The sequence below is a fragment of the Pipra filicauda genome, unplaced genomic scaffold, assembly GCF_003945595.2.
Source record: "Pipra filicauda isolate LSUMZ 115617 unplaced genomic scaffold, ASM394559v2 scaffold125_size2111803_pilon, whole genome shotgun sequence".
NCBI lineage: Eukaryota > Metazoa > Chordata > Aves > Passeriformes > Pipridae > Pipra > Pipra filicauda.
This window is the reverse complement of record NW_024103718.1, coordinates 117,310-133,026: the sequence shown is the minus strand read 5'-3', so window position 1 is coordinate 133,026 and position 15,717 is coordinate 117,310. Positions and strand designations below refer to the sequence as shown.

General features: G+C 36.4%; 1 protein-coding gene across 3 annotated transcripts in view; it reads right to left on the bottom strand.

The window, feature by feature from the left end:
- Window positions 1-15,717, bottom strand: part of LOC113993001 (propionyl-CoA carboxylase alpha chain, mitochondrial) — a 211,046-nt gene that overhangs the window by 175,972 nt on the left and 19,357 nt on the right. For all 3 annotated transcript variants that reach the window (XM_039389393.1, XM_039389398.1, XM_039389403.1), the window contains exons 4-6: window positions 14,270-14,348; window positions 6,327-6,429; window positions 1,212-1,306 (exon numbers count right to left, since the gene is read on the bottom strand). In XM_039389393.1, coding sequence (XP_039245327.1) covers window positions 1,212-1,306; window positions 6,327-6,429; window positions 14,270-14,348 — 277 coding nt within the window. The remainder of the gene's footprint in view (window positions 1-1,211; window positions 1,307-6,326; window positions 6,430-14,269; window positions 14,349-15,717) is intronic.

Below are 15,717 nucleotides of genomic sequence, written 5' to 3'. Positions count from 1 at the left end.
GATATTTCTGATGAAAGAAACACTCTGATCACAGCTGGCCGATGAGAGAAAGAGGGATGACCCTCTTTAATTGACCACAGGTATGGAGAATGAGCAGGCAGCAGTGACAGGCATCACCTTACATATACTTGTGAAGCAAAAGACACTCTTCTTTTAAGTGCTTAGGTATATGTATGTGCACATGCACATCATAGTGGGACCTGAAGTATTCACTTTTCACAAAAACATGGTAAGATCTTGACACAGAAGCAGCGTAAGCCTTCCAAGAAATCCACAAGCATGACGAAGAAGCATTTATTAGTGGGTTTCTATCTTTAAACTTTGTTTTTTAATTTGAAATCTAGGTCCAACAGTGTAAGTCCTGTAGTTATGATCCAACATTAACTAATAAACCGCCTCTAAATAAACACCATTTGGATAATGTGCTTTTCCTCACATCCCAAACTGTTGCATCACAGTGCTGTGCTATAAAAAAATACATCAAACCCACCTGCCTGAGGAAAATATTACACTGGGAATTCCCACAGGCAGTGATATACCCTTGTCTGGCTTTCTGAAATCAGAAGTTCCTGCCGCCCATTTTATACACTTACTCTCCAATGAATGCCATGCAACAGAAAACTAAGCAAGACCATACTTTGCACAGCAGCAATGTATTTCAGCTTCACATGAAACCAGCGAGATTAAGATCATTTAGCACTTTTGAGTTACTGGACACATACATCTCTAGTTCACTACCACAAATGGTACTCAACCATTTCATTTTAAATAGAAATATACAGAATTATGTGGGTCTCCCACAATTACTCTAACACAGTCAAATATCTGTATCTGTAGTAAAATTCATACTTATTCCATATTTTATTTTACTTTTATATCCAAAAGTGAACAAAGAAAAATCTCAGATAAACTAAGCCACTTCATACCACATATATTTGATAAGACCTATATCCATTTTATACAAGATCATGAAAAAAAATGAACTACACAACACCTGCTTTCTTGAAAGACATTTTAACAAACTGTCAAAACACACTCAAGAACAACATCAAAACTGCATTACAGTCAAATGACTATGACAAACATTTATTTTCTTTGTGGGTTTTCAAAAGAATAAAATTTGCTTGCATTTGTACAGTAAATAGAATCACCAGCTTTCCAAAAGTACTTTCAATTACGATGAAGCTGCATCAATAATCTAGCATTCATACCTTGGTGCTTCCTCCACAACTTTCTGGTTTCTCCTTTGAATGGAGCATTCTCTTTCATTCAACCACAAGGCATTACCATGCTTATCTGCCAAAATCTGAAACAATAACACACTGCTATTAACAAAGATGTGCACGTGTACGATCCTTTGACTTCATATTATTGTGCAGAATTTATTTGTTCAGTTTCTTCCAATCAAAAATAGAGATTGGGAAAAAAAAGGTCATGTAGAAAATTAATTGTATATGAACTACTAACAGAACACTCCTTCAAATTCTGAATAGGACTATTCTAAAGAGTCTGTATAGAGTTTGTACGTGGCAAAAACCCACTCGCTTCAAAATACGATATCTGAATTTTTGGGAGCTTATTACAAAAGACTGAAATATGATTAAAACTACATTTAGAAGCATTTTAAGTTTGTACTGCATTATGAAATTACACAAAACCATATTGCTAGGCAAAATCTTGTGTCAACAAAGAAGAGAAAAATCTCCAAGGATGCCAAATTTTGCTCCTGAATTACACAGAAGAGTTTTCAGAAAGAACGGCTAACGTAGCTTTCTTAGTAGGTGAACCACAGTGCCTTGTCTTTAATGAAGAAGAAAAAAATCTTCAGAAACTTTGCTATCTTTTATTAAGGAGGAGAAAATTTGCAACTTCCTTAGTACTTTCAATGGAAACTAAAGCAGTAGTTTTGAGGAATTTTTTTATAAATCAGGTATCAACTACAGTTGAAGCTGAAGCTTCAGTTCATGGAAGAGAGAATGCAGAATCAAGTATCTAGATCCAACAACCTAAATTACACACTAAAAAAAAACCACAAGTTCAGCAGAGCAGAGCTCCCAAATGATTCCATAATTTCAAACTAGAGGGAGAAGGAAGAAAAGGAACTCTGTACCTCTATGAAATTGATGGTATGGTGCAGCCATTTCCAATATCCAGATACTGGATTTGGGGATTCAAGTAGACTTCTTATGATGTTATACTCTACACTTACTCTTAGAACAATTTCTTTCATCGCAGACCACACCTGCTCCCTTTCTTCCTTATAAAATTTTCCCTCTAACCCATTTTTTTCTCATCTATCTTGCTGCTCCAATCTGCGGGAACCCATGCCAATATTCATGCTTCATTCTTTACTAGTGCGCTTCTACACTGAAAACCAACAAGATAAAACAAGGAGACAATCTTCCTCAAACTGTGTGAACTCAACCATATCTACTCACATTTGTGACAACGAATCTGTATTATTTATTATTCCTTATAGCACCAGAGTGAATATGGCACTAGGCAAGATGAATTCCTGCATCTATGACACCAAGGGTTGCTGAGGCGTGAATAATTTGGGTGGATGTGACTGAAAATGAGGCAGTGAACTCATGAAGACAATTCACATGTGCCGTGCAGCATCAGATCCAGGGTGCTTTGCGCATCGTAGGATCAGGTGTATTTTTTTTCCTCAGAAATTCTGTTGTGCTCCCATATATTTATGGAGTTGTCTAGTGAAAAAAAAAAGCCCCTTCAAATATGTCTTGATGATTGACAACTTCAGAGTTCCCTAAGTTACAGCATGTCCCAGACCCCTCTTCTTCCCTGCGCAGGGGGAGGTTTAGCAGCAGCAGCACCAGGGTGGCTCCAACCAACTGCTCGATTCCCTAACAGGGGACACAGCACAAAGATTAAAAAAAAAAAAAAAAATAGAAAAAAGAAATACCCAGGTACTTCCTACCCAAGTCTTCACACATCCAATCCAGATGAGTGGAGCTCTACAGAAACTCATTTGGGAGGTCCTAAGATTTTTTGACTGGTTTTTTGTGATTTTTTTTTTTAATATTAAAATATTACACCTACAGAACACAAATGGGACTCGATGGAAAAAAAAATCATTGTCCTGTAAGTAGAATGATTCCCTGTGAGCACTTCTGTTTCACTGTTAGAAAGTCTACAGCTTTCCACAGAATTCAGCTTCACCAAAACAATCAAAGGAGTCCCGGAATATTTCAATAAAAATGAGTTCCTGTGCTTCTCTCCTCTCTCTGTATTTTTCTGAAGAAGACAAAAGTTCTCAATCCAAGTAGTAAATATTTTCTTTCACTTCAGGACACTTCTCATATCCTACTACATTTCAGCAACCTGGATCTTAAATAAATGTTTTTCAAGATTATTAGTTAATATGGCTCAAAGAGACACGCATGAACATTTACAATGAGAAGATAATTATAAATAGAATAAGCCAACAATATGTAGCATTAACCCTTCACTTTTATTCTGGGACCACTGTTTTTCTTATCAGAAACTAATCATACAACAATTGTCTTTCAGAAGATACTTGCAAAATACTGAAATTATCATCTCTGAGGTGACATGAGATTCCAGTACACATCTCATTAAAAACGCATGTCACAGCTACAGGGGTTTTTTTACATACCTAAGTATTTCTAAAAGAAAATTTCCTGTTTTGTGGGATTAGATGATTATGACGTTAGTATATGCTACATACATCTATATGTCAAAATAATTCAATATTATGTAGCAGAACCTCTCCTGCATGATTCAGCTAAGTTCTCTTTCCAGTTGTAGGATTGCTATTTAGCCAAGTAATAGACAGTCCACCTACTCTTACTTTAAACTCAGGTCCTTTTTTTCAGATACTTCAGGAGAACAAACTTCAAATCAGTTCAAGCATAAAGTCTATTTGGACTCTATTTTCCTGTTAATTGTTTTCGGTTTTTCTCATGTTTTACAAAGTGATTGTTTTATAGCTAGACACAGGAAACTCCTTATTTAACAATTTTAAGTACCAATGCTTTGGAGAAATATGAGAATGCTAAAAAAACGTTCTATTTAAAAGTTACTGCTAAAGTAATAAATATTTGGCATCTGGTCTCAAATTGTTTGTATATTCAGCAGTTTGAAAATGAACCAAGGTCAACGTCCTAAAGCTGATTAGAACATGAAGTTAAAATGATATGCTATGATATTGTTAAAAGGTACCATCAAAGTGTTTGTGTAAGGAAAACAACATTCACTGTACACTTATTATAAACACAACTATAAATTATTAATAGCAAAGACATTTTGTTTACTCTAAGTGAAATTACTTAACAGTTCTTAAATACAGTACTACCATATTTTTTGAGGTAACTTTTTAAACCCAAAGGAATCAAGACAATGTAAAATCTGCCCCCAACTCATGGAAGTATAGAGGAATCAATCCCATTTAACTTAATTCATTGAAGAATCAGTAGGAATCTGCTGAAGCTCCCAAATCTGCAAGCCCTGAAGGAAACAGATCTTTAAGGTGTAGTTATTTGCAAAAAAAAGAGAAAAAATAAGACGTAGTAGATAAATATTACTAGCCATAGCAAGAGAATACAGAAAGATGCTCTAGTAATCTGACTTCTTTTGTAACTAAGATAAATGCTGAAATTTAGAGTTCACTATATACCTTTCCACGACCCTTCAAAAGAGAATAAGGTGGGGTTTAAATTTCATTTTTACTGTTTCTTCATTTTGCTGTTTACAGACTATTTATTTATTTCAATGTTTCTTCTTCTTCACTTCTCCCCCTCTTCTCCTCTCCGGTAAGATCCCACCTGGAGTACTATATCCAGCTCTGGAGTCCTCAGTTCAGGAAAGACACTGATCTGTTGGAACAGGTCCAGAGGAGGGACACAGAAATTATTATAGGGACTGAACACCTCTCCTATGAGGAAAGGCTGAGAGAATTGGGGTTGTTCAGCCTGGAGAAGAGAAGGCTCTGGAGAGACCCAATTGCAGCTTTTCAGTATTTACTGGGTGCTGATAAGATAGAGACAAACTTTTATCCAAGCCCATAGTGACAGGACAAGGGGAAATGGCTTTAAACTACAACAGATTTAGACTATACACAAGGAAGAGATTTTTTTTTTTTTTTTTTACTATGAGAGTGGTGAAACACTGGAACAGGTTGCCCAGAGAGATGGTGGATACTCCATCCTTGGAAAAATTGAAGGTCAGGTTGGACAGGGCTCTGAGCAACCTGATCTAGTTGAAGATGTCCCTTCCCATGGCATGGGGGTTAGACTAGATGACCTTTAAAAGATCCCTTCCTACCCAAAGTATTCTACAATTCTATGGAATGCAGTAGGTTAGCCTGTGTACATAAAATAAATAAAAACATACGAAGTATCAGTCCGAGGGCACATATCTGGCAGACTAAAAAATGTTAAATATTTCTCTCTTACAAATCATTCCACACTATCAAATTTACTGCTGTTTCACTCAGTTATTGAGCTGCTTCAGGCTCTCACTGTTAAAAAAAAAAAACCATGTCTCAACAACATAGAAAGGGTTTATATTTTGGATAAAAATAAATGAAATTTCTGTGTAACAAGTGAAGTTTCTATTGAGGAAACAAAAATGTCTCATATAGATTTCTTGTCAGGAAATATTATCTCAAGGTTAATGACGAACACAAAAATTTAGTTGCCTACATAAGATCAAACACATCACAAATTTTGAAATCATAATTTTGTTATCAAGTGTCTGAAAGAAACAACTTTTGTTCCACATTAGCACATCTGACTTAACGCTAAATTCAATGAAATACATAAATGGTCACAATCCAGAAGTTAAAGAGAATACAACTGATTTTGAACCACAAACTGACCAAAAATGGGACACAAATCCTCCTGAGTTCCCAGGGAGCATTAGATACTTCGGAACAGAATCCAAAATACTGATAAAACCACCTAGACCTTGCAAGAAAAATGTTAAGAATGGGAGTGTTTGAACTCTTACATCCTCTGCTGCACTCCAGCCCTCTAATAGGATCCAGAGTTCAAGCTCCATCCCTCAGGACAGATGCCTATAACTTTTTTTTCTCCCCCAACAAACTGAACACAGTTCACAGTCTTCCTGCTACAGAAAGGCTAGAGAATAAAAACAGGAAGGCTGTATTGTGCATGATAGCCATGTAGTTTGAGCAATGACCTAAGACACCGGAAAACACAAGACTCTAGGCCTTTTTTAGTAGAGTGTTTGAAATGTTTTGAACTTTGATTCATTTATGAGTTCAAACCTTATTAAATAAATATACAATAATTAATAGTAGCAATAATAATAGTACAAACCTGGATTTCTATGTGACGAGGGTTATCAATGAACTTTTCTATCAGCAAGCGATCATCGCCAAAACTTGAAGCAGCTTCTTGAGATGAAAACCTAAAACCTTCCCTTAAATAACAAAAACAAAAAGAATAATCTGTATTTTAAAAAGTATCAGCTCCTGAAGTATACAAGAAGGAACACTTATTCATTTCAGTCATCCAACAGCCTTCATCAGTGAATACACACATCCAAAAACCAAGTTTTACCATTTGCATTTGATTCTGTAATGAGTATCCTTTTTTACTTGTTTTTCTTACAAAGACAAAAAAAAACCAAAACAAACCCAAAACAAAACATTCTGAAAGTGCAGAAAATTTCAATGTGCTTAAAAAGTCTGAGCATTTACAACAATTACTCATATTAGTTTTCTATTACTTTAGCAGAAGAAAATACCAACAAAGAATTTTAAGATGCAGTAATTACGAAGTACTTCTTATCCAGAAGGTGAAGTTCACCATTACTTAAAGCACACAGCCCTCTTAATACTCAAGAACAGCAGAGGTTAGTTGCACATTAAAGAACTGCAAATGTGATATTTCAGACATTGAAAATCCTACCACGGAACACACAACCTAAAGATGCAATACATCACTTTATAGAGCATATCACCTGTACTACAAGTTTTTCCCCGCATTAAGGTGTGAGTGTTACATGGAACATTACACATGCTTCCCTCTGTTTTCTCTTTTACATATCTAGTTACTCAAACAAATAAAGATTGCAAGATATTGCATTTATTAACTTTCTTTTTTTAATGGCTTAAAGAATACTCCTTGGGTCATAACCTGAAAAACAACTTCATGGACAGCTTTCTCAGGGTGAAACAGAACATAATGCAGGGACCCAAAGGCTTCACTGAAATTTTCTACAGGCTCTGGTACATTAGTCCTATTTATGTTGATACATATGGTAAACTGGTCTAAATTTCTGTGGGAAATACAGCTTTCCTGACATTTGGGCCCAGAATAAGAACTACAACACAACTGAGTAGAAGTTTCCATGCTTTGCATCTCTTGAATCTAGTTGAATTCCACAAATAAAACCCAGACAACAGAATCACAAAACAGGTAAATTTACAGTAGAAAAATTTGTATATTTAAAAGTATACCTTCGCCTTCTTTCAAAATTGTGGAATAACACATGCTATAATTTTGAGAGAGTATACTCAATGTACAACTTTCCTAAATTCATATTTAACTTCAATATATTGAAGGAGAAAAAGAGACATCAAAATTTGTGATTCTGTACACTACCTGATCTGTCCAAAAAACCAAAGTGCTGTAACAAACAACCACACACAGCATTTCTTACTGAAATACATTTACAGCTATTTTAATTCCTATATCAAAGGCACCATTTTATTTTGTAAATATTCTGGTGTCACATAGTTTTATACATAATTATTCACAACTGACTTTTTCTTTTACTGAAGTATGTGCTAATTAGAAAACCTAAACTGCAATACTTGTTAAAAAAATGCAGGTGCCTAATTATCTAATCCATACATCTGTAAATGTTTTTGAACTATTTATAACAGGAACAAATATCTCAGGTATTCTGACCTTGTTTGTATCTTACAAAACTGTGCAGTTGCACTTATCCAGTGATAAAAATTAATATAAGTACACTTCACTTTCCTTAGAGACCATACTAACCCAATGGAGATGGCAATGAATCTCTTTATGAATATTAAAAATAAATAAATACATACCCAGCCATTAAGGCTAGAAAAGAATTTGTCTTAAGAGCCCCTCTGCAAGGAAGATGCAGCACAACTGTGGCAATACACGTAATCATGTCCAAAACTTTCCTGCCCATGCTAACCCCAGGAAAGAAGGGCATGGGAACTTGGGACAGGGAAACATGAGCTTAATGTCCCTGTCTAAGCCCAGGTACGGTTTACAATTTGGGCATGAAGAGTGGTCTGTTTGGTTGTTGAGGAGTTTTTACCAGGAAAATAACATCCCTGACCTCTGTTGGAACAGGAATACAGAAGATCATAAGCAGGGAGGTTTCTGATCGATGTTGGGAACAACTTCAACACAGACATTAGATAGGCTGAAGAAGAGGAACTACCAGTAGCAGAAGACAATGATCTCTTAAGGAACGGACCCACAGAAGTCAGCAAGATCAAACGGGATGCTACAAGAGGTAGCTTGTGTCATTGTAAGACTGTCCTGTCACCTTTGAAAGACTTTGGAGGTCCGGAGAGATTCATAATAACTGGAGGAAGACAAACATTGCACCCAACTTTGAGAAGACCATGAAAGAATCATAAAAACTACAAGCTGGTCAGCTTCACTTTAATTCCGGGAAAGTCATAGAGAGCAAGATCTCCTGAAAGCTATTTCTAGACATGTAAGACAGTGACTGTAACTACAGTGTAATTGTTTCTAAGGTAGAACATTACAGTCTACATAGGTGCACAACTACACGGGGGAAAACCTAGCACTTTATTATTGCCCTGGAATGTACCACCACCAGTCTGTGGATCATGCTAAAGCTTCTGTACATCAATATATTCAAGGGAAAGGCAGCATTTCAGAGACCTACACAGTCTCTCAGACAGGAATGGGCTCACAAGTATCTCATGAATTTCCACAAGAACAAAAGTAGAGTCCTGTACCTATCACAGAATAATCACCCCTGCATTGGTACAGGCTGTGGAACTGACTAGCTGCTTAAGATTACTCAGGGGTCCTGAAGGATAACAGGCTGCAGAGCAAGTGAGCAGTGCACCTGGGAGTAATGAAAGCCAATGAAATAGTAGCTGCATCAGCTGCAACAGACCAACAGAGCAATTATTCTCCTTTATTCAGCACCTGTTAGACCTGCTCAGTACCTATTAAGACCTGTTGCATCCAATTTTGGACACACCTAGTACTCAAAGATGTTGATAAGCTCAAGTAAGGTGGTCAGAGCACACACAGAGCTAGGTTTGTGGAACCTGAAACACAGCAAGGCTTTAGTGGACATCTAATAGCAGACTTCCAGAGGAGTTTTCCAAAACAATGAAGCCAAGCTCTTTATTGCAATGCACAGCAAAAAAACAACACAGTGGCCATAAAACGAAGTGGAAGTTTCAAACTGGTTGTGAGAACAAAAATTACTGGAAAGAATGGAGAAGCAGAGTAGGCTGTTTAGGGAGGCTGTGTAATCTCAGTGCCAGGGCAAAGCTCTAAGCAATCAGCTTCAAACTGAGTGCTGATGATACTAAGGATGAAGTTGGATGAGATGACATCCCTAGATCCCTTCAAACATGCACAATTCTGTATGGGGAAAAACAGGACATCTCTAAGGTTCCCTTCTCTCCCTACAGTACATTTATTCACACTGAAGTTTGAGTTGTACAAAAGCACTACTGATCTTGCCACAAGCCTTCCTGTGGTTGTCTGAAGTAAGATAACCACGCCAACTTTCTGCCTCCAGGTAATGATGAAATACAACAAAACATGACTAGGGTATGTGTCTTAATATCTAGACATTTTCTGTATCATTCCTTCTTTGACTGTGGAGAATCTGAAGGCTTCTTGCTTTTACAGAATATCCTGAGTTTGAAGAGACCCACAAGGATCATTGAGTCCAATTCCTGGCCCTGCACAGGATCATCCCTAAGAGTCAGCACTGCTGCTTTAATTAAAACAACAACTTTCTTTGGAGGCAGCCAGACACTAACAAATGACTGCAGTCATTATGCAATATTTCAAGTATTAGTAAATAGTAAAAGAACACAGTTTTTTCTTTTCAAGGCCATCTAGTTAAAAATAGATGCTTGATAACCATTAGTACAGTAGAGACTCTAAAAGGATGATGATAAGTAACCAATAAATACTCAAATGTCATTTGATTTTACACACAAAACCAAAATTCATTGCTTCAGCTTGACTACAAACTTAAAAAAAAAAAACAACCTGAAATTACCTAGTCACAGCATTTTACATACATTTACACATGTAGCTGGCATAGAAATCTGTGTTTAAAACAAAATTTTTAAGGAAACACCATTCTTCACTCATCTGATTGATTCCTTCCCCTTACCAAACAGCACATATCTGTGCAGAACAGACCAAGGATGCCAAACCTGACACTCCCATTTTTATCCAGTAGTTTGAGGTGCCAAATGCACTGCTTTGGGATCACTTGGTCTGTTGAGCCTGGAGGAGACTGAGGGGAGACCTCATTGCAGTTACAACTTCCTCATGAGGGGAAGAGGAGAGGCAGGTACTGATCTCTTCTCTGTGGTGACCAGTGACAGGACACAATGGAATGGCCTGGAGTTGTGTCAGGGGAGGTTTAGGTTGGATATTAGAAAAAGGTTCTTCACCTAGAAGGTGGTTGGGCACTGGAACAGGTTTCCCAGGGAAGTGGTCACAGCACCAAGCCTGACAGAGTTCAAGAAGTGTTTGGATAATACTCCCAGGCACATGGTGTGACTCTTAGGGATGATCCTGTGCAGGGCCAGGAATTGGATTCAGTGATCCTTGTGGGTCTCTTCAAACTCAGGATATTCTGTAAAAGCAAGAAGCCTTCAAATTCTCCACAGTCAAAGAAGGAATGATACAGAAAATGTCTAGATATTAAGACACATACCCTAGTCATGTTTTGTTGTATTTCATCATTAACTTCATGTTGCCTACGTTTGGAAAGCACTTTTGGATCAGGCTCTCTGGGATGCAAGCACAGAGGCTCTTCATATACAAGACCAGAGCTGGGATGATCAACTACACCAAGAGAATTACTATTAGTTACAGTCCACAACAGAACTTCGAGGCTGTGAAGAACCTACCAACCTGAACTAAACGTAAACTGCTTTCCAGAAATCTGCACTTCATTTTCAATATAATTTTAAGTGGGTATCTATTATGTGAAGAGAGGCCATGCTAAATTATATTTCTCCAAACCAAGACAACTAGCTAGAGATTACATTCGAGTGAACATAGGGTTATTTTAATTTCAGATGTGGGTCAGTGGCTTGAACTATACACAAAATTCCACTTTAGAACTTGACCAAAATTGTGAAAAAAGCAATAGAAGGGAGAGTCAGGAGGGATTCAGATCTGAAAGTAAGAAGAAAAACAGCAACCCTACCCAGAGGCAGGGGGCAACACCACAGCCTTCACAGTCACATGCATTTGAAGGGCTATTTAAAAATAAATAAATAAATAAATAAATTATTCTAACAGTGGCAAAATTATCCCAGTATTTCTATTAGAAATATTAGCTGAAAGTTAACAAATTTTAGCTATAGTTGTAATAATATAATAATTATAGAGGATCTAAAACAATTGCCATCACTTGGCATATTTAAGGGACGTGAAAGATGAAGCACCAGTAAGTTGCCACAGTGAATAATTCTGTAACAGTAGCAATGAAGTTGGTCACATCCATCTTTTCCACTTCCAGTGGCTATTTCCATGTCATGCCACACATACATTTAAGCCTTCTTGAAGCACACATAACCAATTGAAACAAGAAAGATTTTCAACTATCCTGAAAATCCAAAAGTATGTTTCAAACAAGGAAAAGGTTTTTCCCCTGGAGTGGGGTTAGGTACTGGAACAGGCTCCCCAGGGAAGTAGTCACAGCACCAAGCCTGTCAGTTCAAGAAGCGTTTGGACAACACTTCCAGACATACAGTATGTTTCTTGGGGTTGTCATGTGCAGGGACAGGAGTTGGACTCAATGATCCTTGTGGGTCCCTTTCAACTCAGGGTATTGTATATTTCTATATAAAGGCTTTTTGTTTTCAAACAGTATTTTAAATTAATCCCATGAGACAAAGCCAAAATATTACCAACAGTTCTTCACACTCACCTTGCATTTATGAACTCTGAAATGCAGAAGACCATTCAGATATTGGCTTTTCAGAGTCCGCCCACAGCTGAAAACTGGTTTATTTATGGGATTAACATGGATCTGGATGCAGCAAGACTATACATGAGACCACCAACTTTTTATGCAATATTAAAACTATCAGATACGTTATTTTGTCAGTAAAAGTTCAGTCACCTCCAAAACAGTCTTAGTTCCATAACACAACTGATGGACATGTACAATGCATCTTTTACAACCTCACAGATATTTTGTCAACACAGACTGGAAGATAAACCCAAATGCTCTACTTTATATTTAAATCCAAAGTAAATCCGTTTGTCTTCAAGTTCTCTCAAATCTCACTTTTACCTTCCTGCAACAAATATTTTGTCAACTTAATTTTGCCTACCCATAAATGTTAAAATAAGCATTTCTTCATGATACGAGCTCAGTAAACAGTGTTGATCTGTGACTATCTAAGTGTTCCTTCTCTTAACATTCTCTTTATAATGTAATATTAGTCTTTTAGAGACTACTCTAATATAAGATTATAAACACAAGGCTTGTATAGGTAACCAAGAGAATTATTATAAGAACATCACTGGTAAACAATGAGCTGAATGATACTTCAGAATGGAGTTGAACTCAATGATCTTTGTGGGTCCCTTCCAATTCAGAATATTCTGTGATTCAAAGGCTTTCCACAAACAAGGCAAGCAACTCAAATTATCATCATTAAATAGGATGGCGTCAAAGTAATATCACTCAATTAATTTAGTGATATTCAAAATATCCCTAGCCAGTTTCTATTAATACCAATCAGCTTTACCAGGGGACTTTCTAAACAGTAACCACAACTTTTCTCCAAGACAAACTGGCAATGATGATTTTAGATCCATTTTAAAACAGTTACTTTAACCAAGCTCCTTTGCTCCTTTCTGAACAAAACAAGAAACTAATGCCTTCCTTTCAAGTCCAACAGATGCAATTGCTGCCTGAATAAGATCAAGGTAACAATTTTGGATTCTAAAGCAGTAGGAAGGAAGCATCCTTGTAAGAAAGCAGGTTGTTCTAGATTTTCATTCTAATGAATGAAAACCTTCTTTTCCTATTTACATTTGAATACAAATGGACTAGAGGTAACAAGGTACAAATAAGCCCACTGTGTTTTCTTTAAATCTAAAATTTACCTGCTAGACATTCATTGTTCTTTTATCCAGTTTTTAGGTTTTGGCAAACATAAATTTAATAGGGGACAGAAAAACGGCAGGGAAATCTTGCAGGTGACTAAATTAATTAAAATTTTAGTTGTATTTTGAGTTAATTCCAGTACATGTACATGTGTGGAAAGGAAAACAGTCAGGTTATTTTGGATCAAACAGGCTTCTTGTCACAAGTCTTTGAAAATATCAGAAAATACATTTTTCTGAAAGATCAGTGGCATGTAGAGTTGAGAACGGACTGTAAAACTTCGAATCAACAAAAAGCACCACGAACTGTTCAGGATTCAGACAACCACTAAGAGACAAGAAAATGTCTGTGTGTTTAAACAAATGTTGTTTCAAAACAGACAAAAGCACAGTAGTTTGCTGAGGCAAATATTTTAAACACAGAAGTACACAATTTATTAGAGTACATTCTGGTAACACTGTATGTGTTTCCACACATAAATTATCAGTCTCATCAACTTCAACAGAACTAATGGCATGCATTAATGTTTGCAAATCACGGCCAATAAATATTCTCCCTAAGAGAGACAATTAATAAAATCAGCATTCTGAAAGGCATAAAGCAAAATGTTATTTACACTCTAAATTTACAGTCTCACACTGGACTAAAGGTAGTTGTAAGTGTTGGTTTTTTACTCAAATTAATGGACCATGTTTTGTAAGGTTCATGCAAGAATTAATTTGAAATAGGCACATGCAAACTTCTGAAGTACATCACTCACTATGTGAAAGGGAGAAAACCAAATAATATCTAATTTCTGTGTCTAACATTTCATATCTGCTCAACTGTCAGCTCACAGTGGCTTAATGGGACTTTGGTAACTGCAGCATTCATCAAGGCAAGCTTTTGGACAGCATCTCACCTGGTCTCTTCATCATCCCAAGCGATTCTCATGCCTTTCCCACCACCACCTGCTGAGGCCTTGATCATGACAGGGTAGCCTAACAGCGGGGAACAATTAGACAGAAGTTCAAACTTTGTTCAGTTGGTCAGAGGAACATGACAACTGACCACATGTCCAATAAAGCCAGCAGACAATAACTTCGTTTATTAAAACACTTTGTTTGGAGGGAGAACAGAGGAGAAATTTTTCTTTTCAAAACTTAGCTGTCAATGTAGTAATTTCTAAAGCCAAGGAAGGCTGTCTTCTCCAATTCATTTATACAAAAAAAAAAAAAACACTGAATGAATTATTCCCAAGAAATAAAGTGATTTATGAATAAAGCATTTGACCTTTTTAAGCTCATATCTCTTTATGAACAAAATTTTGTTCCTTTATTGCTGTTGAAATAAGCTGTGACAAAATTTTTCAAAAAATTAATAGCAAAATAAGCAGATCTTCATAAATTAATAGTCAAGAGATTGAGTAAACAAATCTGTATCTTATCAACATTTCTGGTGCAGTACATTCTAAATAAAAGAGCATCTCAAGAGCACTGCTGTTTGGATATTATGAAATTGAATCAGAAAACACAGAAAACAGATTATTGCTTTTTTTTTTTTTACAATAAAAAAGTATTTTCCCCAAATAAGTAAATAGTAAGAAAAAATGAGCAGTATAGATCTGACAGCATTGTACATAACTGGCAATATTTTACTCTCAGAATAAGATATAATACAGATATGAGTCAGGATCTTAGTTTACTGAAAGCTAGAAAATTACAGTAACAAAGAACATATTTGAAAAGCATATCTATTAATTCAAAAGATTTAGAAATAGTAATGATTATCTTTTAGTACAATCTGTTCATTTAAAGCAACTTCCTGAAACAACTTCTTCATATCAGAGAACTCCACCTTTCTCCACATGAACATATAGAAAACTGAAAATCGAGGATCTAATTAAAAACTTTTTGACGTTTCCAAGACAGCAGAAAATCTTCATGTCTTTGGTCTCCAGTATGTTTAATCAACGTCACAACACTAAGGCAAATATCAGACCAGCTGATATTGTCTGGCAAGAAGAGTCTATTAGTCCTTGCAAACTGAAGACATATTCTGTAAAAGGCTTTGATCTGGGGACGGAAAGAGACATTTGACTATGGTTCCTAGAAGCGGTCCAGTCTGCTATCACATGTGTAACTGCCATTTACAGTTTCCTCCTGGAATGTGGATCTACTCTTGCTTTCTCTAGTGATAGCAATACAACACACCCACCTCCTCCTCATAGTCATCTAACTGAAAGGAGGTTCAGGAGAAGATACTTAAAACAGCAAGATCTGGAAAAGCTTTTTCTTAAAAAGACTGAAATGGACACAAAAAAAGGCATGATACAAGCCTAAGAAACAGTAGTGTTGACTGGAAGACAGG